This window comes from Microcaecilia unicolor, chromosome 4 (assembly GCF_901765095.1).
Source record: "Microcaecilia unicolor chromosome 4, aMicUni1.1, whole genome shotgun sequence".
In the NCBI taxonomy this organism is placed as follows: domain Eukaryota; kingdom Metazoa; phylum Chordata; class Amphibia; order Gymnophiona; family Siphonopidae; genus Microcaecilia; species Microcaecilia unicolor.
In genome coordinates, this window is record NC_044034.1 from 76,713,088 (window position 1) to 76,738,415 (window position 25,328).

The 25,328-nt window shown below is 47.3% G+C and overlaps 1 protein-coding gene across 1 annotated transcript in view; it reads left to right on the plus strand.

The window, feature by feature from the left end:
* The first annotated feature begins 10,947 nt into the window (after positions 1-10,947).
* Positions 10,948-25,328, plus strand: part of B3GLCT (beta 3-glucosyltransferase) — a 160,369-nt gene continuing 145,988 nt past the window's right edge. The window contains exon 1 of the mRNA XM_030200364.1: positions 10,948-11,133. Within this exon, the coding sequence (XP_030056224.1) occupies positions 11,073-11,133 (61 nt within the window). The 5' untranslated portion in view covers positions 10,948-11,072. The remainder of the gene's footprint in view (positions 11,134-25,328) is intronic.

Genomic DNA, 25,328 nt, shown 5'->3' on the forward strand with positions numbered 1-25,328 from the left:
TACAAAACATACCGCACAGTTATCAGCTGAACTTCCACCAGCATCCACCTCGCAACCCATCACAACAAATCAAAGTCACACCACATCACAGCTTTTTGTTACAGCAAGAGATCCTCAGACTAATGGAATTTTGAGCCATCCAGGTTGTTCCCGTCTCACAGAGAAGCAAGGGGTTTTACTCCAAATATTTCCTTATATAGAAGAAAGATGGAGGGAACAGGGCAATTTAGATCTCAGATGCCTCAAAAAATGTATTTGCAGATAGAAATTCCGTATGACCACTCTAGCATGATACTTCTATATCGTCAGCAAAATCAATGGGTCATGTCTTTGGATCTCCAAGATGCTTATTTATACATCCAGCATCTCAGTCAATTCATAGTCAACTCTAAGTATTAGTAGTACAGAGTACTCCCATTTGGCTTCTCTTCAGCTCCCAGAGTCTTTACCATATGTGTAGTGGCACAGGTCCAAGTAAGGGAAGAGGGGAATTGTTTGAATTTAGAGTCACCAGCCATAAATTGGAGTTACCACGGACCCTGAAGCAGGACATTAAAATGTGTGTGTCCAAAACCTGAGTAAATGGCTACTTAATGGTGGCATTGCAAAACAAAAACATATCAGTGTTATAGAGCACAATTTTCTCTTTCAGATGATACTGTTCACAAACTGATTCAGGCAGACTCTTTTTTAATAATTGGCTTTGAACTTTGGTACATTTTACCATTTGCGCTGACAGTGCCAACTTTGAAGAGATCCTGCAGGGCGGTTATAGATGCTGGTTAGTTGCAAATCTGGCAGTATTATGTCCAGCACAAGCTGGTAATTTTGCCTGTCTTCCTCTTTCTAGTCATCTTGTAATGTACGAAGGCTAACCTTTTTCCCCTTATCTTTTCAGCAACTACATTTGAGAACCAGATTGGTCTTCTTTTTCTCTTTCTTTTTATGTAAATTTTATGTAAACTTTATGTAATTTTCTAACATAAAGGTTTGTCAACTTTAAAATGGCTCCTTTCAGTTTTGCCCAATGCTGATCTACTTCCTTCAACTGTTCCCATTCAACTAACTCTTTCTTGAGAAATTCTCCCATCTCTGCAAAGTTAGTTCTTCTGAAATCTGGGACCTTCAGTCTTGAAAAAGCCCTCTCCTCCTTTGTCCTAATATTGAAACATTGTCCCCATTTGTAAGCACTAGGTCTAGAATAGCTCCATCCTGCATTGGTTCTGTTACCCACTGCTGAAACAATCCTTCCTGTAAATAATCCAATATCCCTGTGCATGTATCTGTGCGCACATGTAAAACAGGTAAGTTAGAGGTGGGATGACACACAGTAGGATTTACAACCCTCCTTTTTACAATAGATCAAATATCTGTTTTATTAAGCATTTTGCCTGAGGATAAGGAATGATTCACTATCAACTGAAGGCAGGAGCTTAAAATGTCCACAAATTTTTCACTTAAGAAAGAAGGAGATCTAAATATCTTTTCTCTCTCTCCCTCAGTACTCAAAATATTCTTGATGAGTGAACTTAATTAAAATTGAAGTATGCTGGTGTAACATTAACAGGTACTTCAATAGGTGGCATATCCATATCCTCCATAAGATCCAACATGTCCATATTTTCAGTAATCAACTCCATCTAAACATCTCTAACAATTACAATTGTAGAATCAAAATCTATTCAAATCTATATAAGTCAAAGATTAAATATTGGAGGATGGTGAAGAAAAACTGGTCAGACTATGAAAAACCCCCAAAACAAAACTTAATTTCTTGTGCTGATTGATGGTGTATTCAGTTTTAGAGGAAAAATCTTTTAGCATTTAGTGTTCTGTCCTCTGACAGCCTCGCACTAGTTTATAATGTGATCCTAAAATGTGTTTAATGCTTTTACTGTTATTCTCATTTCTAAGGACTTTCATTGCTGCAGTTCTCACCGCAAAGATACGTGAGCAATGCATTGTGTGTAATGTAGTTCACAGGCGATGCAGCCACACTTGCCTTTCTGTATAAGAACTGTACTATTGGTGGTGGTGCTGCCTAGACTTCCTCTCTTTCTCAGCCAAGCTTGGCTCCTTTGTCTATCTGCTATAATTTCCTGGTAATTCTTACTATCTCTGTCCTGAGAGGTCAGCCAGGTATGTCCTTTCCCTCCCATCGAGGCTGTCCTCTAGGACCACCCCTTGCTACCCGATGGCAGGCTCTGTCCCCATTGGTCCTCCTCCTCCTCCCTGGGTCTGTGTGAGCCTTCTTGATCTCCCTGTCTCTCTGGCCATGAGGCATTCTCCATCTTGCTTCAGACCAGCACTTGTCCTGCTCCCAACTCCCTGGAACGAACTTGTTTTTTTTACCTTAAAAAGATCTCCTCCCTGATGAGATATCACACACTCCAGTCACCCAGCTCTGAGCCACTTCTATCTGTTCAGCTATTTCTCACCTCTGAAATAAAGCTGCCTCTCCTCAGATTCTACCTTGAACCACTGAAACAGCTCTCAGAATTACAGTCTCTGTGCCAAGGTTATACTACAAGATATCAAGACTTTAAAGTCAAACAAGTCCTGAGAGTCTTGACATTTAGTATAGCCTATTTCTTGGCTGCTAATTTGCAGTGCAACAAATCTTGACTGAACTTTAATTTCTTCTCTATCTGGGTTAATTAGTGAAATTGATGTTTATGCACCTAGAGATCCTCACAATACCAAGGTGCTAATTTCTTAGTTGGATCAGTGCGTGATATCCTTGTTGGCATCCAGGAAGGAATTATATCAACTCTGTACAGTTTATTCTTGATTCTATTTGATTTTGCAGTAACTTCTAAGTTTATGTAATTGTTCTATAATTGATTGTTTTCGAAGTTAAGCAACTTGATCTGGTATATGAAGTTTAAAATAGTATTTACGTTATCTGTCTAACTACACTGTGATATATGGAGTGAAGATAGAAAAGTGAAGATATCCCATGCACTGACAGGAAAGGGCATATGTATACATATTTAAAAGGCTGGAATCCTCACATCTACCCACTGACCCATTCTGCAAAATGTTTCCAGGTAGCCCAAGTGGGACAATAAACTTCCCACTCCCAAACATTTCTGTGGTAGCCCCTACAGACACCCCACCAATCCCAGAACATCCTTGGTGGCCCAGTGGCCTACCTCCCAGACTCTCCCTCCAACCCAAAGTTTTCCCTGGTGGTCCATGGGCCTCCACCCCTTCCTAACTCCAGCAAAAATACCTCTGGGGCTCAAGTGGATCCCCCCAGAACCTCCAAATCATACCTTTAGGTTGAGGCATGAGCAATGCCCACTTGCTTCTACCTCTGTGTTGCCATCTTGGAAAGTGGTGGTGTCTGACCCTTGTGGTGCATCCCAGGACACAGTGCATGAAGTCTACCAAATTATCACCTTATTTGGTAGACCTTGCATAATGCATCCTAGGGTGAAGTATATGGGGTCAGGAGCCACTATTTTCCAAGATGGTGACACAGGGACGTAGCTACAGGCCCGCCCAGTTTTGTCTCAGGCCCATCCAGAGTCCCTCGCTGTGTCTCCTCGCTGGCTCTCCCTCTCCCACCCCTGCCGTAGTGCCTGCATTTAATGCTATTGGCGCTGCCTCCTCCTGTGCTTCAGTCTCCGCCTCCCACCCCTGCGGCAGCACTTGTAATTTGCTCTGCGCTGCCTGACAGCTGACAGACGCAGCGTGACGTCCTGCTCTGGGGCCTTCCCTCTGCCGCACTGATTCAACTTCCTGTTTATGCAGGGCGGAACGCACGTGGCAGAGGGAAGGTCCCAGAGCAGGTCGTCGGCGCCTCGCCTGTGAGTTGATCAGGCAGTGCCGGTAGCAAATTGCAAGCGCTGCCGCAGGGGTGGGAGACTGTGAGGTGCAGGGGGAGGCATCACCGATAGTGTTGAATACAAGCGCTGCAGCGGGGAGTGGGGTGGGAGAGAGTGAGGAAGACAGTGGTCTCTACTGGTTCTTCAAGGGGAGGGGGCTGAAGGGAAGGGAGAGGTTCTGGATGTGTGTTGGGGGGGGTAAGACAATGGGGTGCTGGCCCTGCAAGGGGAGGGGGCTGAAGGGAAGGGTGCTGGCCCTGCAAGGGGAGTGGGCTGGCCCTGCAAGGGGAGTGGGCTGAAAGGAAGGGAGAGGTTCTAGACTTGTGAGGGGCAGGGGGTTGGAGAGAACGGAAGGGAGAGAGGTACTGGATTTGCAGGGGGAAGGTTGGAGGGAAGGGGAGAGGTGCTGGATTTGCAGGGGGGTTGGAGGGAAGGGGTGGAGCTGGATATGTGGAGGGGGGGTTGGAGGGAAAGGGGAAATGTGCTGGATATGCAGAGAGTTGAAATGAAGGGGAGATGTGCTGGACATGTAGGGGGGGCTGGCTGGATGAAAGAGAGAGAGGTGCTGAACATATAGTGGGGGGCTGGATGAAAGGGAGAGAGATGCTGGACAAGGGGATAAAGGAAGAGGGAGTCAAATGCTGAACCCACAGTGAAAGAAAGAGCCAGATGAATAAGGGGAAGGAAAGAGAGAGAGAGGAAGAGAAGCTGGTTGGGGTGGGATCAGAGAAGAGAGGGACACATTGGTGTGGAGCAGGGAGAAAGGGGACATAGGGAGGTGTACAGATACAGAAGGGAGATGATAGGCATTAGGTGGGAGTATGGGGAAAGGCACACAAATGTGATATACTGTATGGGGATGGCAATGGCATATGGGCACAGAGGGGCAATGCCTGACAAGGAGGGGGGAAGGTGGATATGGAATAGAATACAATGCTGGACACTGGAGAGGGGGGAAAGATACCAGACAAGGGGTGGGGGGAAAGGAACACAGAAGGGATATGCTGGGCATAGGGTGCAAAGGTGCACAGAGGAATGATGATGGATGAGGGGATATGAACACAGGGGAGATACTGGACAAGGAAATATAGGAAAACAGAGATGGGCGATGGATGATGGACTTGGATAAAGAAGAAATGTCAAATGGACAGGAGACCCTGGCAAGTGAGTTAAGAGAAGACAGAGGGAAGCAGAAATCAGACACTGGGACCAATATGATTTGAAAAATAAAATGACCAGACAACAAAAAGGTACAAAAAAATTATTTTATTTTTAATGTTGTGAATATAATATGTTGGATTTGCACTGCTACCCTCATTGAAGTTATGGGGAGCGCGGTAAGGACAGAGCATGGGTGCATCAGGTTGCTGTTTTTTCTCTTTCAAAAAAGTTGTAGTGCCCACCCATCCAACCTGTTGGCCCACCCAAAAATTGCCTTCTGGCTACGCCACTGTCCAGGTGACATGGACAGGAGCAAATGGCCATTGCTCCTGCCTTCCAACTTTAAAAGTGCAAGTTGTGGGGTTCAGGGAGAATACCAAGGGCAGTGGGCCTCCAGGGCTGTTTTTGGGGTTAGGGATGGTAGGAGGATGTGTTGGGAGCTTATGGGGAGGGGTGTGGATGAGAGGGTCCAGGCCTTCAGTGATCTTTGCCTTCACCTCAGATGACCCTTTGCTCCCATATTGCATCTTTACATTGGACCTGAAATGGTATAAAGATGGAGCATTAAGTGAAGAGTAAAAACTGCATTGATTTCTAGAGCAGTTTTGTACGCGAGGAACAATTACTTATTCATGCACTTTGCATGCATTTTTCATGCCCACTGTGCTGTCCTTTAGTGCAGTAGTTTTACTCAGAATTTTCCTTTGCTAGAAGGTTTTCTGTATTAAGGAGTATAACTTGTGAGGAAGAATCTTGAGTAAACCACTGCACTAAAGCATAGAAAAGTTTACTTCATCAGCCCCTTTAGCAAGGCAGACATACAAGTAGCAAAAAGACAGATCCAAAACGTGCTGAATTGCTCGTCTTCCTACTATTGCTCCTTCATGAGCTGAAACTTCAAGCATCAGCCACATCCCACCTGGTCACAACAGTACATTTACCAATGTAATCTAACACCTGTTAGCCTTTAGCTCTGTTGCAAGTTTATAATTATAGAGAGGCCAATGCAGAAAGCTAGCACAGACAGAACTATACAGTTAGTGAGACATCTGCGCATAGGTTTCTGTGTGCGTGATGCAGAAAAGGGTTTTGCGCAGAAGTTATCCCTGCACAAAACCTCAAGTTAGATACAAATGGTAAAGAGGGATGGGGCCCAATGCAGAGAACAGCACAGAAGATTTTAAGGTGAGCACAACACTAGAATCTGAACATCAGGTTTAAGCAGGTGTAGAAGCAGGGCCGGCCCAACCTTTAGGGAAGACTAGGCAGGTGGCTAGGGCAGCAAGTTTAATATTTAATAACAATGTGATATCCAAATATGTTTTTATAGAGTTATAGTTCATAGTCTACTATTGAGACAGACATGGGGAAGTCACTCCAGTGGCGTTCCTAGGGGGGCTGACACCCGGGGCAGATCGCCGATGCGCCCCGCCCCCCCGGAACAGCGCGACGCCCTCCCCCGGCAAAAGAACCCCCGATCCCCCGGCGAAAGAACCCCCCGGGTGCACACCGCTTGGGGGGGGGGGGGGGTGCCGCACGCCTGCCGGCTCTTCGTTTTCATGCTCCCTCTGCCCCGGAACAGGAAGTAACCTGTTCCGGGGCAAAGGGAGCATGAAAACGAAGAGCCGACAGGCGCGCGGCCGGCTCCCCCCCAGCGGCGTACACCCGGGGCGGACCGCCCCCCCCCCCCTTGGTACACCACTGAGTCACTCCTTGCCCTGGGACTGGTAGCATGAATGTTGCCACTATTTGGGTTTCTGTCAGGTACTTGTGACTTCAATTGGCCACTGTTGGAAACAGGATACTGGGCTGGATGGAACATTGGTCTGACCCAGTATGGCTATTCTTATGTTCTTACTGTCAGGTTTATTTATCAAATTCTTGGGGAAGGAAAAATTGACTTGTCTATAATTAAGTTTTATTTCAGGTATACTGCACTATTTAACTTATTTCAGGTATACTACACTATTTCCCATCCCACAAAACTCTCTTTTTCCTATCAGCCACATGAAGGAATTTCTGGCTGGTCACATGCTCTGATGGGGTCTCATGTTGCTAAGGCAATTCAGATACTTGGTATATCCTGTTACTAAAGTGAGTTAGAGATGTGGCAAGTACATAAGTACATAAGTATTGCCATACTGGGAAAGACCAAAGGTCCATCAAGCCCAGCATCCTGTTTCCAACAGTGGCCAATCCAGGTCACAAATACCTGGCAAGATACCAAAAAAGTACAAAACATTATATACTGCTTATCCCAGAAATAGTGGATTTTCCCCAAGTCCATTTAATAATGGTCTATGGACTTTTCCTTTAGGAAGCCGTCCAAACCTTTTTTTTAAACTCCGCTAAGCTAACTGCCTTTACCACATTCTCTAGCAACGAATTCCAGAGTTTAATTACACGATGAGTGAAGAAATATTTTCTCTGATTCGTTTTAAATTTACTACATTGTAGCTTCATCACATGCCCCCTAGTCCTAGTATTTTTGGAAAGCGTAAACAGACGCTTCACATCTACCCGTTCAAGTCCACTCATTATTTTATAGACCTGTATCATAATCACCCCTTTCTCTCCTCTCTTCTACGGTATACTTACTCAGGTCTTCAAGTCTCTTCTTAGTAGTCTTCTGGTGCAGGGACTATACCATTTTGGTCGCCTTCCTTTGAATTGTGTCTTTTTATATCCTTAAGAAAATATAGCCTCCAAAACTGAATGCAGTACTCCAAATGGGGCCTTCCCTACTTGTACAGAGGCATTATCACCTCCTCTTTTATTGAGTTATGCCTTTCTATTCAGCCTAGCACCCTTATAGCTTTGGCCATCATCTTGTCATTGTTTTGCGACCTTGAAATCCTCAGACATTATCACTAAGTCCCTTTCCTGGGGCATGCACCTCAGCCTTTCTCCTATGGTATGCAGCTCCTTTGGATTTCTGCAATCCAAAATGCTTTTTTTGTTTTTGTTTGCATTCAAGCAAACAGCCAAGCTTTAGCCCACGTTTCTAATTTTATAGATTATTTTTCTTTGGTTTCCACTCTTTTGGAGGGAAACTGGAGCTGGTATAAAACCATAGTCCCAATTGAAATCCTCATTTTGGACAGTGGAGGAGTAGCCTAATGGTTAATGCAGGATGTGAGAACCTGAGGAACTGGTTTGATTCCCAATGCAGCTTCTCCTGACTCTGGGGAAAATAATTTAACCCTTCATTGCCCCAGGTACAAAATAAATACCTGTATATAACACATAAACCACTTTGATTGAAACAACAGAAAAGTGGTATATCAAATCCCATCCCCCTATTTTCCTGGACATTGCACCACTCTTCAAGGGGAAACAAAGTCTTTGGCTAGCCCAGCAGAGAAGTAGTGAGAGGTAACAGGGGTTGCTCAGGCTTCTGTACTGCCTTGATAGTATATATAGCCATTGCTATATGAGGAAGAAACTCTAAACAATTTTACAGTTCTTTCACTACATACCATCCTACCATCAAATTCAAAATTGACTACTCCCCAGAAAAAGTAAATTTTTTTGAACACCACAGTTTTGATCAGCAATGGCTATGTACAAACATCTATATACAAGAAACCTACAGACAAATGCAGTTGCCTCCACAATTCCAGCTTCCACCCAGGGCCGTGCCAACATGGTAAGTGAGGTAAGCGTGGCAGGGGGGCGCCGTCCTCTGGGGGGCGCCCCGCCGCGCCATGCTTGCCTCGCCCTCCCGCTCCCATTTCCCAACTACCCGCCCTCTTCTCCCCCCAACAAAATCTCTTTTAAATTTACCTCCGTCCGGCTGGCAGGGCAGCGAACGGCGCAGCGTCAGTGAAGGAGGCGGCACTCCCGACGTCTCTACTGGTCTTCCCTTCGCTCAATGTCCCGCCTTCAAGGAAATGACGTCAGAAGAAGGCGGGACATTGAGCAAAGGGAAGACCAGTAGAGACGTTGGGAGCGCCGCCTCCTTCACTGACGCTGTGCCGTTCGCTGCTCTGTCAGCCGGACGGAGGTAAATTTAAAAGAGATTTTGTTGGTGGGAGAAGAGGGCGGGCAGTTGGGACATGGGAGCGGGAGAGCAGGGGAGAGAGGACAGCGATCATCTACATGGAGGGGGCGGCACCCGATCCCCTGCGGGGGGGGGGGGGGGAGCGGCACCCGATTCCTTGCAGGGGGGCGCCACAGACCCTTGGCACGGCCCTGCTTCCATCCTTCACATACAAAAAAATCCATTATTCACAGCCAAGCCACAAGATACCACCGTATCTGCTCTGACCCAGGGGACAGAGATAAACACCTCAAAATCCTCCTTCAAACAAAAAGGCTACAACTCCAAAATAATCTCCAAGAATGTTGCCTCCTCCCTTAAAACACCCAGGGAGAATCTGCTACAGTACAAGAAAAAGAAAGCCACAGAGAGAATTCCCCTTATAGTGACCTACAACCCAGAACTAGAAAAAATAGAGAAAAATCATAAAAGATCTACAACCACTACCCCAGGAGGATGAACTACTGAAAGAGATATTCCCTTCCCCACCAGTGCTGGCCTTCCAACACCCACCTAACTTAAAAAACAAACTAGTGAGAAGAAAGTGATAGAAACTCAAAAAGAAGAGAATGACACACATCCTTGCAATATATCCAGCTGCAAACTATGCCAAAACATTTCACAGGCTCCCAAAATTTTCAAAGCACTTAGCTTTCCAAAGTTCCATATAAACCTATGGAACTTTGGAAGGCTAAGTGCTTTGAAAATATGCCTAAAATAAAATTCACAAAGGAAAAATATTCAACATAAAGGAATCCTTCACATGTTCATCTTCCAATGTGGTATATATTATTCAATAAAAAGTGAGATGAAGGGTGCTATATTGAAGAAAGAAGCCAGATGCTGAAGAAGAGATTTAATTTACATAGACATCCTATGAAAAATGCCAGAGTTAACCAGGATATCACCTCTGTGGGGCAGCACTTTACAAAACCAGAACACTGTATCAACGATTTTATGGTGAGAATACTAAAAGAAAACTTTTAAGACAATCCAGGAACGTAAGACCTTTGAAGTCAGAATGATTAAATATTTTGACACCCACCAAACAGGACTTAACAAAGATCTGGGTTTTCTAGCCCATTATAAACCATAAATTCTACTTCTTTGTCACCCTCTTATCACCATGCATAGCTCCCTGTCTCTCATGCACTACTAGGCTCTCCTCTCTCACCTAACCCACCCCACCCTCATCCTGTGAGACTGCTACTGTCTGGAATGTTTTGATGTTTCATTTATATACTGTTATTTATCAACATTTGCTTATTTCCGATCGGGTTGCCTTTGAAAGCTAATCCAAAAAATGTATTGTCAGTCCAATAAAAAACGTATCATCTTATTTTCCTATGTTTTATTTTATTTCTATTGATTACCTTTACAAGTGGACTAACACGGCTATCACATCTCTCTGCAGTTGTACAGAATGTCTGCATAACAGTGTTTTGTTCTACACCAGAGACAGTCCGATTTACCCTTATGCTCGTTTGGTAGGAAGGAAAAAAAAAGGAAGGATTCTATTGGCATTTTACATCTTTGATTTTACATATTTACTCCTGAGGAAAGCTTGTAGAGCTCGAACACAGACTGTGTTGACTTTACATGTCTGAGACTGTTTTATCCCACCACCTCCTTTTATTATTTTGGTCCACCTCCTTTTATTATTTTGGTGCTAGACAGAAACAAAGCATGAAAATACATTAACTCATGCTTGCTTTCAGCACCCCCCCCCCCGCCCCCCACTTCCGTAGACAGCCAGAGTGAAAGGAAAGAAACCGTCACTAGGAGCCATTTTGGCCAATCAGAAAGTAGACTCCAGTAACCAATGAGGCGCTGGCTTACATCGGAAGTTCAGGAACTGCTTGTGCTGTTACTGTACAAGCTTAGCTAGTCTGGGCTCAGGCTTTCAGGCAGGCAGTCTGTGCTGTGCTGTGAGTCTTGCTGCTGATGCCTTTAGGAAGGGACTTTGAGAGGATGTTTGTTTCCCTGCTGAACCATTCCCTTTTTCATGTATAGACTAAATTCAGATAACTTTCAACATGTTAAACCAAGTCCCTCTCCTTGCTGCTGCTGCCTTCTGCTTTTCTACCTGTACATTTTGTAAGTACTGTAGCTGCCGAGGTTTTCGCATGCTTTAGTCTCTGGGACGCAAACAGTATGTATCCAGGTTTGTGACTGAATTAAACGATGCGTAACTATGTCTTCAACAGTTTTTCTTTAGAGAAGGGGGTGGGATGAGGTGAGGAAGCAGCAGCGTGTATGTGGTTTTTTAAAACTCTTAAAACTCATCTTTTGATTAAAGAGCATCGGATGTTAATTTTGTGATCCATGCAGTTGAAACCCAAGTTTATTTTTAATCATTCTAGAGTTTGAAACGGTGCCGTAGATTATATAATTGAATGGATTTATTAATGTTTATTTGAATAGCTGTAGTAAATGTTATCTGTAGTATAATTAGGGTTATAAGGGAACCCTATGGACAGTAAGATAGAAGAGTAAATGGCAGGGGACCTAAACAGGTGTAAAAAAAATTGCAGAGCGCTTAGAGTTTCTTTTTCTTTGATGTATTTGATTCCCTGCCCCCCCCCCCCCCTCGTCAACGTAATTTTAATGTAGGGTGTGTTTCTAGCCTGCCTCCGTGTTCTTTTGCCCCATATGTTAATTCAGTCCTTTAGTATATTTGTTGCCATTTGATCAGTTCACATTTCTGTTTTCTTGTTCAGTTAAATATATTTTGGAGGTGGTTTTAGAAGGTTCAGGTGCCTTTTAACAGGTATGATTAAGTGATATGACAATTTACCCATGTGAAATCAACATGTATAAGTATCTTTTTAGAACCAAGGCCACTGTATGTAAAATCAACATATATAAGTAGCTTTTTAGAACCAATGCCACTAATACTGTATTTTAAAGAGAGCATGTTCTGGGCAGATCTTAAAACATATGTATATTCTGTGTTTCATTAGTTCTCCGAGGACAAGCAGGCTGCTTGTTCTCACGACTGGGTTGACGTCCGCGGCAGCCCCCACCAACCGGAAGAAGCTTCGCGGGACGGTCGGCACGCAGGGCACGCCCACCGCGCATGCGCGGCCGTCTTCCCGCCCGTGCGCGACCGCTCCCGCCAGTTACTTTTTTTCCGCGACTGGAGAGAGTTGTGCAATTGCCTCTCTCTCCGTTCAGCCGCCGGATTTTTCGACCGCGTTTACGCGGATCGTTGCTTTGGATCCCCGTTCGGTTCCTCTTTCTTTTCTTTCTTTGTATTGTTAAAAAAAAAAAAAAAAAAAGATTTTCGCGCGTGTGGAGCACGCGCTCCCCTTTTTTCCCTCGCTTCCAGCGGGGACGCCTCATTGCGGCCTAGTGGCCGCTCGGTCGGCTAATTTTTTCGTGGTGTGATTTTAGCCACCATTGCCGACTTTGACTTCGCCGACGCGATTTTTCCGTCGATGTCCTCGAAGGTCCCGAGTGGATTTAAAAAGTGTGGTCGCTGCGGCCGGCCGATCTCGCAGACCGACACCCACGCTTGGTGCCTCCAGTGCCTCGGGCCGGAGCACAATCTCAAGTCGTGCGCGCTGTGTCTCGGTCTCCGGAAACGGACTCAGGTTGCGAGGCAAGTTCTGCGGGACCGTCTTTTTGGAACTTGCGCCGGCCCCTCGACGTCGACCTCGACGGCATCGGTATCGAAGGCCGGGTCTTCGGTACCGGTATCGATGCCCGAGACATCGGCACCGATGGCAGCGACCCCAGGAGAACAGGTCCCGTCGGCCCGCCGGTCCGCCGGTGAGAGTGGGGTTGAGAGGCCGCGTGGGCAGTCGGCCCCGGTCACTCCCTCAGCTCGTGAGCCACGGGACCGAACCCTGTCGGACCCGGTACCTCGAGACCGAGGGGGATCGACCTCCTCCTCCTCCATGCCCTCCGGCGCCGGTGACGTGCACCGGAAAAAAGATAAGAAGCGCCGTCACCGGGAGCCCTCGGTGCACCCTGAAGAGGAGTCGACGCCGAAGCGTCATCGCAGAGAGGAGAGATCTCCGTCGGTGGTGGAGGTACCGACGCGTCGGGGTTCCGGCACCTCGGTGCCGTCTCCTGGCCCCCAGCAGCTTCTGGCACCGACACCCTTACCGGCCCCACCGCCTTTCCCAGCAGCGGGCCTGGACGAGTGCCTCAGAGCCATCCTTCCGGGGATCCTGGAAGGGCTGATGCGCCAGGCTGTGCCGGCGTCGGGGGTGCTTGCGCCCCCGGCGCCGATGACTGTGGCGCCGGCGAGCTCTAGCCCGGCGCCGGGGCTGTCGACACCGCCGCCGCTTGCGGTGCCGGTCTCGACCGCCACGCAGGTGGAGTCCCCGTCGACGTCGATGGAGGGAGCTCCGTCCCCGCCGGCGCGGGAGTCCACCGCTCGACGACACCGAGACCTCGGTGCCTCGACGTCGAGCCGGGCCCGGTACCGGACTCAGCTACATGAGCTAATGTCCGATACCGAGGATGAGGACTCGTGGGGGGAAGAGGAGGACCCGAGATATTTCTCCTCAGAGGAGTCTACGGGCCTTCCCTCGGACCCCACGCCGTCACCGGAGAGGAAGCTCTCACCTCCTGAGAGTCTCTCCTTTGCCTCCTTTGTGCGGGATATGTCTATAAGCATTCCCTTTCCCGTGGTCTCTGTGGAAGAGCCGAGGGCCGAGATGCTCGAGGTCCTCGACTATCCATCACCACCTAGAGAGTCCTCCACGGTACCGCTGCACAATGTCCTGAAGGAGACGCTGCTTCGGAACTGGGTGCGACCACTAACTAACCCCACCATTCCCAAGAAAGCAGAGTCCCAGTACAGGATCCACTCTGACCCAGAGCTCATGCGGCCCCAGTTGCCCCATGACTCAGCGGTCGTGGATTCTGCTCTCAAGAGGGCACGGAGTTCGAGGGATACCGCCTCGGCGCCCCCGGGGCGGGAGTCTCGCACTCTGGACTCATTTGGGAGGAAGGCCTACCAATCCTCCATGCTCGTGACCCGCATCCAATCTTACCTGCTCTATATGAGCATCCACATGCGGACCAATGTGCAACAGCTGGCGGACCTGGTCGATAAGCTCCCGCCGGAGCAGTCCAGGCCATATCAGGAGGTGGTCAGGCAGCTGAAGGCGTGCAGAAAGTTCCTGTCCAGGGGGATTTTTGACACCTGTGACGTGGCATCTCGTGCTGCGGCCCAAGGTATAGTGATGCGCAGGCTCTCATGGCTGCGTGCCTCTGACCTGGACAACCGCACCCAGCAGAGACTGGCTGACGTCCCTTGCCGGGGGGATAATATTTTTGGCGAGAAGGTCGAGCAGATGGTTGACCAACTGCATCAGCGGGAAACCGCTCTCGACAAGCTCTCCCACCGGGCGCCTTCAGCACCCGCCCCCGCGGGCGGGCGTTTTTCCCGGGCTCGGCAGGCTGCACCCTATTCTTTTGCGAAGCGTAGGTACAACCAGCCGGCCCGAAGGCCTCGTCAGGCACAGGGACAGCCCCAGCGCGCTCGTTCCCGTCAACAGCGTGCGCCTAAGCAGCCCCCTGCGCCTCCACAGCAAAAGCCGGGGACGGGCTTTTGACTGGATCCACGGGAACATAGCCGCCCTACAAGTGTCCGTACCGGACGACCTGCCGGTCGGAGGGAGGTTAAAATTCTTTCACCAAAGGTGGCCTCTCATAACCTCCGACCAGTGGGTTCTCCAAATAGTGCGGTGCGGATACGCCCTGAATTTGGCCTCCCTGCCTCCAAATTGTCCTCCGGGAGCTCAGTCTTTCAGCTCCCATCACAAGCAGGTACTTGCGGAGGAACTCTCCGCCCTTCTCAGCGCCAATGCGGTCGAGCCCGTACCACCCGGGCAGGAAGGGCAGGGATTCTATTCCAGGTACTTCCTTGTGGAAAAGAAAACAGGGGGGATGCGTCCCATCCTAGACCTGAGAGGCCTGAACAAATTCCTGGTCAAAGAAAAGTTCAGGATGCTTTCCTTGGGCACCCTTCTGCCAATGATTCAGAAAAACGATTGGCTATGTTCCCTGGATTTAAAGGACGCATACACTCACATCCCGATACTGCCAGCTCACAGACGGTATCTCAGATTCCGCCTGGGCGCCCGGCACTTTCAGTATTGTGTGCTGCCCTTTGGGCTCGCCTCTGCCCCACGAGTGTTTACAAAGTGCCTCGTGGTGGTAGCGGCCTACCTACGCAAGCTGGGAGTGCACGTGTTCCCATATCTCGACGATTGGCTGGTCAAGAACACCTCGGAGGCAGGAGCCCTCCGGTCCATGCAGTGCACTATTCAACTTCTGGAGCTGCTGGGGTTTGTGATAAATTACCCAAAGTCCCATCTCCAGCCAACTCAGTCTCTGGAATTCATAGGAGCGCTGCTGAATTCCCAGACGGTTCAGGCCTACCTTCCCGAAGCGAGGGCCACCAATCTCTTGGCCCTGGCTTCGCAGACCAGAGCGTCTCAGCAGATCACAGCTCGGCAGATGTTGAGACTTCTGGGTCATATGGCCTCCACAGTTCATGTGACTCCCATGGCTCATCTTCACATGAGATCTGCTCAATGGACCCTAGCTTCCCAGTGGTTCCAAGCCACCGGGAATCTAGAGGATGTCATCCGCCTCTCCACCAGTTGCCGCACTTCACTGCTCTGGTGGACCATACGGACCAATTTGACCCTGGGACGTCCATTCCAAATTCCGCAGCCCACGAAAGTGCTGACGACGGATGCATCTCGCCTGGGGTGGGGAGCCCATGTCGATGGGCTTCACACCCAGGGTCTGTGGTCCCTCCAGGAAAAGGATCTGCAGATCAACCTCCTGGAGCTCCGAGCGATCTGGAACGCACTGAAGGCTTTCAGAGATCGGCTGTCCTGCCAAATTATCCAAATTCGGACAGACAATCAGGTTGCAATGTATTACGTCAACAAGCAGGGGGGCACCGGATCTCGCCCCCTGTGTCAGGAAGCCGTCGGTATGTGGCGTTGGGCGTGTCGGTTCGGCATGCTTCTCCAAGCCACGTACCTGGCAGGCGTAAACAACAGTCTGGCCGACAGACTGAGCAGAGTCATGCAACCGCACGAGTGGTCGCTCCATTCCAGAGTGGTACGCAAGATCTTCCGAGAGTGGGGCACCCCCTCGGTGGATCTTTTCGCCTCTCAGACCAACCACAAGCTGCCTCTGTTCTGTTCCAGGCTTCAGACACACGGCAGGCTAGCGTCAGATGCCTTTCTCCTTCATTGGGGGACCGGCCTCCTGTATGCTTATCCTCCCATACCTTTGGTGGGGAAGACCTTACTGAAGCTCAAGCAAGACCGCGGCACCATGATTCTGATAGCGCCCTTTTGGCCCCGTCAGATCTGGTTCCCTCTTCTTCTGGAGTTGTCCTCCGAAGAACCGTGGAGATTGGAGTGTTTTCCGACTCTCATTTCGCAGAACGACGGAGCGTTGCTGCACCCCAACCTTCAATCCCTGGCTCTCACGGCCTGGATGTTGAGGGCGTAGACTTCGCTGCGTTGGGTCTGTCTGAGGGTGTCTCCCGGGTCTTGCTTGCCTCTAGGAAGGATTCCACTAAAAAGAGTTACTTTTTCAAGTGGAGGAGGTTTGTCGTTTGGTGTGAGAGCAAGGCCCTAGAACCTCGTTCTTGCCCTGCACAGAACCTGCTTGAATACCTTCTGCACTTATCAGAGTCTGGCCTCAAGACCAACTCAGTAAGGAATCACCTTAGTGCGATTAGTGCTTACCATTATCGTGTGGAAGGTAAAGCCATCTCTGGAGAGCCTTTAGTCGTTCGATTCATGAGAGGTTTGCTTTTGTCAAAGCCCCCTATCAAGCCTCCTACTGTGTCATGGGATCTCAACGTCGTCCTCACCCAGCTGATGAAACCTCCTTTTGAGCCACTGAATACCTGCCATCTGAAGTACTTGACCTGGAAGGTCATTTTCTTGGTGGCAGTTACTTCAGCTCGTAGGGTCAGTGAGCTTCAAGCCCTGGTAGCTCATGCTCCATATACCAAATTTCATCACAACAGAGTAGTGCTCTGCACCCACCCAAAGTTCCTGCCGAAGGTGGTGTCGGAGTTCCATCTTAACCAGTCAATTGTCTTGCCAACATTCTTCCCCAGGCCGCATACCCGCCCTGCTGAACGTCAGTTGCACACATTGGACTGCAAGAGAGCATTGGCCTTCTACTTGGAGCGGACACAGCCCAACAGACAGTCCGCCCAATTGTTTATTTCTTTCGACCCTAACAGGCTAGGGGTCGCTGTCGGGAAACGCACCATCTCCAATTGGCTAGCAGACTGCATTTCCTTCACTTACGCCCAGGCTGGGCTGACTCTTGAGGGTCATGTCACGGCTCATAGTGTCAGAGCCATGGCAGCGTCGGTGGCCCACTTGAAGTCAGCCACTATTGAAGAGATCTGCAAGGCTGCGACGTGGTCATCTGTCCACACATTCACATCTCATTACTGCCTCCAGCAGGATACCCGACGCGACAGTCAGTTCGGGCAGTCGGTGTTGCAGAATCTGTTTGGGGTGTAAATCCAACTCCACCCTCCAGGACCCGAATTTATTCTGGTCAGGCTGCACTCTCAGTTAGTTGTTCTTCGTAGGTCAATTCCTGTTGTTCCCTCGCCGTTGCGAGGTTCAATTGACCTGGGTTTTTGTTTTGAGTGAGCCTGAGAGCTAGGGATACCCCAGTCGTGAGAACAAGCAGCCTGCTTGTCCTCGGAGAAAGGGTATGATACATACCTGTAGCAGTTGTTCTCCGAGGACAGCAGGCTGATTGTTCTCACCTACCCTCCCTCCTCCCCTTTGGAGTTGTGTGTTTCATCTTTTGCTAGTCATTCAACTGGCGGGAGCGGTCGCGCACGGGCGGGAAGACGGCCGCGCATGCGCGGTGGGCGTGCCCTGCGTGCCGACTGTCCCGCGAAGCTTCTTCCGGTTGGTGGGGGCTGCCGCGGACGTCAACCCAGTCGTGAGAACAATCAGCCTGCTGTCCTCGGAGAACAACTGCTACAGGTATGTATCATACCCTTTTCATTACAGCAATACAGTGCAATCCGCTTAAGTGCAAGGGTCTGGGACCAAAGAAATGCATGCACTTAACCGTTGTGACCCAAAGAAGCTTGACATCTGATAAACATATGTACAGTACTGTTTATTATTATACGTACAGTATACAGTCTCAGTTAACTGACATTAGGCTTTACTTGAAGTAATCGGTTATAGTCCTCTGTACACTCTTGGGTCTGTGAGTTCCATAGATTTTATCTGCCAGACGGTAAAAACTGTCATAGCACTGACATCCAGTGGCCTCCAGATAGGCCCGCACGGTGTTGAGACTCTCCAGCGTTCTTTCAAAAGTAACAGGAGGAGGTTGTTGAATTTCATCAGCATGTGCCTCGCTGCTCATTTCTTCATCTGTTCCATCATCAGCCGTTGTTGCCTGCATGTAGGCGCATATCTCGACATCAGTGCTGTCTTCAGATGTTTGTAGATCGTAATCAACAGCTACGTAGCGATGGAACCTCCTCTTCAGTAACACCGGTTGGTATGTCAATAACCTCTTAATCTGACACGTTTACAACAGCTGCATCCCCCTCCACATCCTTAACAAAGCTTGTCCGCTTGTAGCAGTTCACAATGGTTGCCTGTGTAACATGATTCCAGGCTTCTTTCTGCAGTTGTAGGGAATCCAACACTGATAGATTACGAGCCAGTTCAACAGCACGTTTATCCTTGCCAATCTGGTCATCCATAACGCTCATCAGACGACGTAGCACAAGAGCCCAATAATGTTGTTTGAAATTGGCTATTATGCCCTGATCTATAGGTTGGATCAGAGAGGTAGTGTTTGGTGGCAGGAAGACCACCTTGATGTTAGACAGCCTGACATCATACCTGTGTGCAGCACAATTATCACAAAGCAGCAAAATCTGACACTTTTTGTGCCCGCATTCTAGTGTCTAACTTCTTTAGCCACTGCTTCCAAATTTCCCCAGCCATCCATGAATTTGTGTTAGCCTCATATGACACAGGAAGTCGCTTAACTTTCTTGAAGCAACGGGGCTGTTTGCTTTTTCCAATGACGAGGGGTACCAACTTCTCACTCCCATCCATATTGCAGCAAAGGAGGATCGTCAGTCAGTCCTTCGATGTTTTACCTCCAGTAGTTTCGGCATGTTTGAATGCAAGTGTTCCATCAGGAATCGCTCGCCAGTAGAGACCATTTTCGTCAGCATTGAAAACGTTACGAGGTGCAAACTCGTTCAAGATGGTAGGAAGAACTGAAACAACCCAATTTTCAGCACCAAAGTCATCAGCATCTTGTTTCTCACCATACTGTTTCTTGAATTTTATACTGTTCCTCTCCTTCCATCTTTCCAACCATCCAACAGTGGCTTTGAATTCAATTAGTCCAAGACTTTCAGCTAGCTGGTTAGCTTTCTCCATAAGCAGTGGAACACTGACAGGAAACTGTCTGCTCCTGACTCGAGAAAACCACCGAAGAAGAGCATCTTCTACCTCTTCAGCTTTTCCCGCCTGTTTTCGTTTCCGTTGTGGATTTGTATTGTTTTGCCAGTCTTCCAGAAGCTGGTCTTTCTGCTTCAAGACACATAAAATTTGATTGGGATTGACACCATATTCTTTAGCAATAGATGCTTGACTTTGTTTGTTTTCTAATTTTTTAAGAACTTCTATTGGTTCAGCTAGTGTTAAAGTCTTACAGTTCCGCCGCAATGATGATGACGACGACCCTGGTGCACGCTTTAACAGCATTCTTTCGCTTATTCTGCCTGTGGCAGTTAAAGAGGCAGTAAATTTGAAATCTCGTTGGTTGTCACGTGCCAATCGGCTTCCATATTCCATGCGCGTGCTTATGCAGAGTCTTTCCTGCAGAGGAGCGGTCTTGAACCATGCATATAAGCGAATCTTGCACTTATCAGTGGTGCACTAAACCGAAGTTTGTCCCCATAGAAATTGATGGTGCCAAAAACGGGACCGAAGTACGGCATGCAGTTAAACAGAGCATGTACTTATCCAACGTGCACTTAAATGGAGTGCACTGTACATGGAGAAGGTGTAAATGCCAAAAATAACGTTTTTGACGTATACAGGTCATGCATAATCTTTAGGTATCTGCTTACTTGGACCTGGGGTCTGCAGGAGCAACTGAGTGGGGAATTGTGGTTGCTGCTTCTGTGGTCAAGCCACCAGAAAATGCAACATATTGTAAGCTGTGACATGTGTATCAAGAACTAGGGAAATTATTGCTCATATGTGCAAGAGGTGCTACTTATACGTTCAAGGGGAAATTATATAAAGCTTTTTCCACATGTAAAGCCTGCTTTAAGGTTTTGTATGCTGACTATCAAAACTTGGATGAATGCAAACAGCTTATCAATAGAAATCAAACAAAATAAAACATGGAAAAGAAAATAAGATGATAACTTTTTTTATTGGACATAACAATCAAGAAATGTATTAAGTTATGTCCAATAAAAAAGGTATCATCTTATTTTCTTTTCCATGTTTTATTTTGTTTGATTTCTATTGATAACCTTTACGAGTGGACTAACACGGCTACCACACCTCTCTACTTAAGATGCAAACAGCTTGAAATTGAATGAATGTGTCTAAAATGCAAGTTTTAGTGATTTGTCTTCCTCATTGGGTTTTCCTCTTGATTTTAAGATAAGTGGTGATACCTTTCAGATTCAATGTGAGATTTAAGTATTTAGGTATTGTAATAGATTCCACTTTGTCATTTCAACCACATATAAAGACTTTGGTAAACAATATTTTTTTAAGTTAAAGGTGTTATTTATTTATTAGGATTTATTTACTGCTTTTTTGAAGGCATTTACTCGGCAGTATACAGCAAGAATAAGTCAAACATAAGCAATAGACAATTACAGCAGTAAAAATACTCAAACTATTCAAAATATGGCATAGTATATTACTATGTATATGAAACCTCAAAATCATTTCCCTTCCAGACTTCTAGACAGCAATTATCTGGAATGAACACTTTTATTCCCTCATTCTGAGTCATGCTTTTTGTCACTCCTCTTTCATGCCCAATTTATTTATTTATTTTTAGTTTACTCATTCATTGCTGGTATTTCTCATTTGTCTCTTCTTTGACAACTAGAATCTGGAGTTGGAGAAATGAGACAGGGCAACATTGCCCTAAGCAGCTGCTACAGTTATACAGTCTAGCCATTTATTTGACTATTGTAACCCATTGTTTTTACAACTACCATTATATTTGTTGAGACCAGTGTTCTCTCTAAGGAGCAACTTGCTGCATGCAAATTGTTTTTCGAGTGAACACCAAAAATAGGCCAACAGCCAAAAAAGAGTGGGAGGTGGGGGTTGTTACATTAAAAGAGGCCCCTGCGCCTACCAGTTACCTTACTGTTACAGAAGGCCCAAAATGTTGCAACCTGCCTTATTTCTAGGTTTGAACATATCTCTCCTGTATTTCAAAAACTTCCTTGGCTACCTGTAAAATGGAGAATACAATTTATTGACTTTGATCTATAGAGCTGTAAATGGGGATGCTCCTCTTCCTCTAGCTACTGCTTTAAGAGTTTACTGTTCACCTCGGCCTTTAAGATCTGCTGACAAAATGTTGCTCAATATTTCTTATTTTCAACAGATTAGTTTGGATGATATTAGGTAAAAAATGTTTTATGTAGAAGATGCACAGTTGTGGAATGGACTTTCTGATGAACTAAAGGATTAGGAGCTACCTCAGGGGCCGTTTTACTAAGCCACGTAGGTGCCTACATGTGCCCAATGCACGTCAATTTTGAGTTACCGCCCGGCTACTGCATGGCCCTTGCGGTAATTTCATTTCTATTTTTATAATTTTTATTTTCTGGCGTGTGGAAGAAACTGGGCATTAATCGTCATTCTAAGTGCGTAGATGGTTACAGCGTGAGACCTTATTGCTAAGTCAATGGCTAGCGGTAAGGTCTCAGACCCAAAATGGAGATGTGCCAATGTTTATTTTGCCTCATGTTCATTTTCGGCAAAAATAAAAAAAGGTCTTTTTTACAGGCGCACTGAAAAACGGATCTGAGTGAGCCCAACACGCGCGCCTACACTAGCGCAGCCCATTTTCGGTGCACTTTAGTAAAAGGTCCCCTCAGTTCAGCAAAATGCTCAAAGGCATATTTTTCCCCAGGCATTTTGTTAGATTATGATGTTAATTCTATGGACTAATTTTATTTTTGTCTATATAGTTTTGAGTCTTAAAACGTTTTATTCTGAATGTTTCTTTGTAAACTGCCTAAGACCTAGGATAGTGCAGTCTGTAATTGTGTTATAAATAAACTAGTAAAAAAGGCCCGTTTTTGACACATATGAAACAGGCGCTAGCAAGGTTGTCCTCGGAGTGTGTATGTTTCGGAGAGTGTATGTGAGAGTGAGTGTGTGTGAGAGAGAGAGTGAAAGTGCGAGTGTGTGTAAGAGAGAGAGAGTGTGGGTGTGAGTGTATGTGTGAGAATGAGAGCGTGTGCAAGTGTGTATGTGAGACAGTGTGATTGTGAGTGTGTTTCACACAGTTTCAGTGTGTGTGTGAGAGAGAGTGTGTGTGATACTGAGATGCTCTGTGAGACTGTGTATGAAACCAAGCGAGTGTGTGAGTGATTGTGTGACTGTCAGATGAGTGTGTGTGTGTGTTTGTGGCGTGGGTTCATGAAGCACTTGCAGAAGGGAGAATGAGTGTGTGTGTTTGGGGGGGGAGGTTTGAGGTAGCAGGGCCAAATGATAGTGAGTGTGTGTGTATGTGGGGGGGGGGGGTTAGGGACGGCTGCCAGATTAAGTGAGTGTGTGTGTGTGTGTCTGTTTGGGGGGGGGGGTTTAGGATGCGCTGCCAGATGTGAGAGTAGTTTGGGGGGAGGGGAGGGGAGTTCAGGAAGCGCTGCCGTAGTTATAGAGAGAGAGTGTGTGTGTGTGTTGTAGGGGTGTCGGGGTGTGTGTGTTTGGGGTTTCAGCAGGGAAGAAGAGGGGTTTGGGGGTTGGTTATGGAAGCGCTGGCAGTTGAGTGTGTGAGGGTGTGTTTATTGTGCGTTTCCACATGAGAGAGAGAGTGTGTGTGTGGTGGGGTTCAGGAAGCGCTGCCAGATGAGAGAGTGAGTGTGTGTGTGTTTGGGGGGGGGGTGTTCAGGAACTGTTGCAAAATGAGCGTATGAGTGTGTGTGTGGGGGACAGGGGTTTGAGGAAGTGCTGCCAGATTACAGAGTGAGTGTGTGTGTGTGTGTCTGTTTGGGGGGGGGGGGGGTGCATTGAGGAGTTGTGGCCAATTGAGAGTAAGTGTTTTGTTTTGTTTTTTGGGTGGTGGGTTCTGGGACTGCTGCCAGATGAGTGATTGAAGGGGGGTGGGGGGTGAGGGCTGGGGTTTCATGGAGCGGTGTGTGTGTGTGTTTTCTTTCATTTTGGGTGGGGGATTGTATTGTGTTGAATTTCGAAGGAAGCGGAGGCTGCTTTCTGGGGTTGTTTGTTGTGTTCCGTCTCTACTTCCTCCATGTGATGCACCCGCCGCCACCGCGCGTTGCTCCCCCCTTCCGCCGCCATTCCAGCCTACCGTGTCTTAGTTTTGCTGGCGGGGTACCCAAAATCCCGCCAGCAGAAGTCCTTCGTCGTGGGCTCTGCTGAGTGCCGCTTCATGTTCGGCATCTAGGCTGTGCAGGGCGGGGTTATGTGCGTCTTACATCGTGCATGACGTCAGACGCACATAAGCCCTGCCTGCAGATCACGCCGGATGTGTTCTTGTGGGGTTTCGGGTTCCCCGGCGCCGGCGGCAAAGGTACACGTCAGTGGGTGGGTAGGAGTTGGGGTTCCTTCATGTGGATTGTGTTGCGTGGTTTTGTTTTTTGCTGGATTTTCGTGGGTGGCCTTGTTGCACCTGCAGCATGTGTTGGCTGGGTTTTTTTTGCAGTTTGTCGTGTCTGTGTGTGGCTTTGTGGGGGGTGTGCGGTGCGGGGGGTGGGTGTTGCACATCCTGGGGGAGGAGTAGGGAAACGCGCTCCACGTGTTTCCCTACTGCTCCCCCTGCTTGTTTGTTTTTTGTTTTACCTTGACTTTTTTTTATTTTTAAACGCTCCCTGAAGGTTCTTTTTGCTAAGGTTCTGAACTCACGTCATGACGTTTGACGTGAGGGCGGGGCTCCGAGTCATAGTGGGATGGCTTCACCACCATGAACTTACGAACCCTTGTGCTGTGAGTTCAGAAACCTTTGTCCTCAGAACGTTCAGGGTGCGTTTTATTATAGTAGATAGTCTTGATGGAGTAAACAGATTTGATAATTTTATGTTGTATTGCCCTTAGTATGTCTTGATTTTGAATATGTATATTTTAATTGTAACCTGCTGAGAATTTTTAGGTTGTGCGGGTAAGAAATCTTTGAAATATTTAAATAAATGAATGTGTTTATCTGTACCTGTATTGGCTGTCTGTGATTGAGGAGAGATAAATTGTGCAGTTCTTTCATCTCTGTTTTACAGTGAATCAGTGAGTGTATGCAGCAACTGTTGGAGGAATTGCTTCTCTTTATAAAAATGTATTGGAGCACATTTTTGGTGGAAATTAATATCTTTGACCCCCACCTTATGCAGAAATGCTATTTCTTTAGTACAGGACCCCCCCTCCCTTTCCGGTGACTAGAGATGCCTTCCAGTGCTCTGACTGCAATGCCTTGCTGTTGGCAGTCTCTTCTGCTGGTTATACTAGAAGTAGACAACACAGGCCCACTCATATGGGGGGAGGGGGAGGATTGGAGAAAACAGGAGATAGTGGTTTTAAACTCTGAAAAATGTCCAAACACATTAGCCATCTGTGTAGCTACTGGGCATTAGTGGAAAAATCTGTTTAAAAGGTTATTGGATACCAGTGAGGGCAAGAATTTGTGTGATACTTCCATTTACAGACCAGCTGTCATACCCCATAAAATATGGAAATCTGAGGCAGTGGTAACAAAATTATCCAAACGGTATGCATACTTGTTTAATTTTATGCTTATCCTAGCTCTCTGGGTGATACTAAGTAATTGGCAGAATAATACGGTAATAACCATAACCCACAGATGGAACCTAGTATGCCTGGTCAGGAGGTATAGGGTCATAGATTTGATATACTGCCTTTCTGTGGGTCCAACCAAAATGGTTCACTTATATTATATGCAGGTACTTTTTCTGTCCCTAGTGGGCTCACAATTTAAATTTGTACCTGGGGCAGTAGAGGGTTAAATCACTTGCCCAGGGTCACAAGGAGCTGCAGTGGAAATCA